General features: G+C 30.4%; 1 protein-coding gene across 2 annotated transcripts in view; it reads right to left on the reverse strand.

Moving 5' to 3' along the window:
- LOC106472587 (peregrin-like) overlaps positions 1–1,527 on the reverse strand; it is a 48,661-nt gene extending 47,134 nt beyond the window's left edge. For both annotated transcript variants that reach the window (XM_022401150.1, XM_013933243.2), the window contains exon 1: positions 795–1,527. In XM_022401150.1, coding sequence (XP_022256858.1) covers positions 795–1,490 — 696 coding nt within the window. In that variant the 5' untranslated portion in view covers positions 1,491–1,527. The remainder of the gene's footprint in view (positions 1–794) is intronic.
- Between the last annotated feature and the right edge of the window lie 299 nt (positions 1,528–1,826).

Here is a 1,826-nt window from a genome sequence, read left to right on the forward strand (position 1 = left end):
GTGCTTGGCAGTCTCAGTTAGGTTTACAACTTATTCATATTAGAAGGTAGATGCACTAGTAATGTATATTTGTCTAGGGTCCAATCATGAGGTAATTCAGTAATATAATACAAAAATCCAGCCACTTTCAGATAAATATTTATAATGTGCTGAAAAAAATTTAAGAACTGCACATAAATGATATCCTGTTGTCACAGAACTTTACACAATCTTATGGAAAATTCTGCATTAATTCACATGTACATGAAACTTTTACTGGTGTCATATTTTACAACTACAATTATCTAAAACTTAGTGTATGTAATTTTTGGTTTTAAAAATGAGAAAAACAAGATTAACATTGCATTTTTTTTATATAAAATTCTGTAAAAAAATAAAATAAGTCAATTAAGTTTAACCCTTGATAAAAATTTTATATCTGTGTCTAAAAAATGTAACATACAATAAAAACTTGTGCTTTTATCTTTACTTTTAATATATATTTTAATCACCTTGCCAGAACCTAATTTTTCAGCAATTATTTAGGTTTGATATTTTTAAAAAATGCTTAAAAACCTTTTTTTTTAAATAATTCTCATCTCCTTACTTTTTAATGCGAGAGAGCTAAGTGTTTCAGTGTTTGATTGCTAAACTTGTACAGTGTTACAGCTTTCAGTCATCTTAAACTAATTCATACACTGTACACTTAAGAATAAATACTGTCCTCAATGTTATTTTGTTACATTACTTCACAAAATATAAACCCAAATGAATTTTGTTTTCACTTTTACTTTTCATAAATCATTAAAACCTACCTCTTCATCCATATCATATTCAACTTCCTCATCAAGCTCATCTGCAGACTTTTCAATAAATCTGTAATATGACGTTGGCCTTGGTGGAGCATCAGGAGGATTGTAGGAAGGTATTATTCTGTAAGAAGGCTCAGGAAGTTTGGTTTCTTCTGAACCACCATTTTTGTTATTTTTAGTGCTATTATTATCTGAGGCTTTACTAGATTTATTAAAGTTTTTCTCAGGTGAATTAACAACATTGTTCAATTTTTCCACTTTTTTTTCAGGATCTATTTCTTCATCAACTATAACAACATCCAAAGGTTCGTTAATATCAAGCCTAAAAGTCTGGCCATTAACTTCAACCTCTACTAAACGTTGAGCCTCAGCATATGTGAGGCCTTCCCGAGTTATTGTGTTTTGAAAAGGTGGAGGGGATGGAGATCCCTGATGCTGTTTACTGTTCCACCTTAATTTCTTTTTATTTCCTTTTTTTGAATAATGATAGTATGCCTGAGGACTGTTATTGTCAGGGTTTTCATGATCAAATCTGTACAAATGAAACTGAATACCACTAAAACTTCGATAAATCCTCCTACAGTCTGGTACTGGGCATTCATACGGAGGTTTAGTGGCTCGCAAGTTCTGGCAAAAGGTTTTCACATCAAAGTTTAGTTTCATTTTTTCTTCCGTAAATGCTGAAAAATTCCACTTCATTTAATAGGCATTCCAGTCAATCCACATAATACTTCTTCCCTGAAATAAATAAAGTTCATATCTATAGCAGAGAAGAACAGAACACAACAAACATCAAAGACCTATCACCATCACCACCATCAAACTCATAATAAACAGAAAACACAGTTTTTCAAAAAATCTTGTAGCTTGCAACTTATTTAAGTCTTATCTTGTTTTTCAACTATATAGCCTCTTCTAAATATGTTTTTTTTAATTTTCAGATATATATATATTCAAAATATGTTAGAATTACCTCAGCTCATCACTAGTCATATTCATTGTCTTAACATGATCTATTAGTTCATTCAAAGGCTA

Source organism: Limulus polyphemus, unplaced genomic scaffold (genome assembly GCF_000517525.1).
Source record: "Limulus polyphemus unplaced genomic scaffold, Limulus_polyphemus-2.1.2 Scaffold5446, whole genome shotgun sequence".
Taxonomy (NCBI): domain Eukaryota; kingdom Metazoa; phylum Arthropoda; class Merostomata; order Xiphosura; family Limulidae; genus Limulus; species Limulus polyphemus.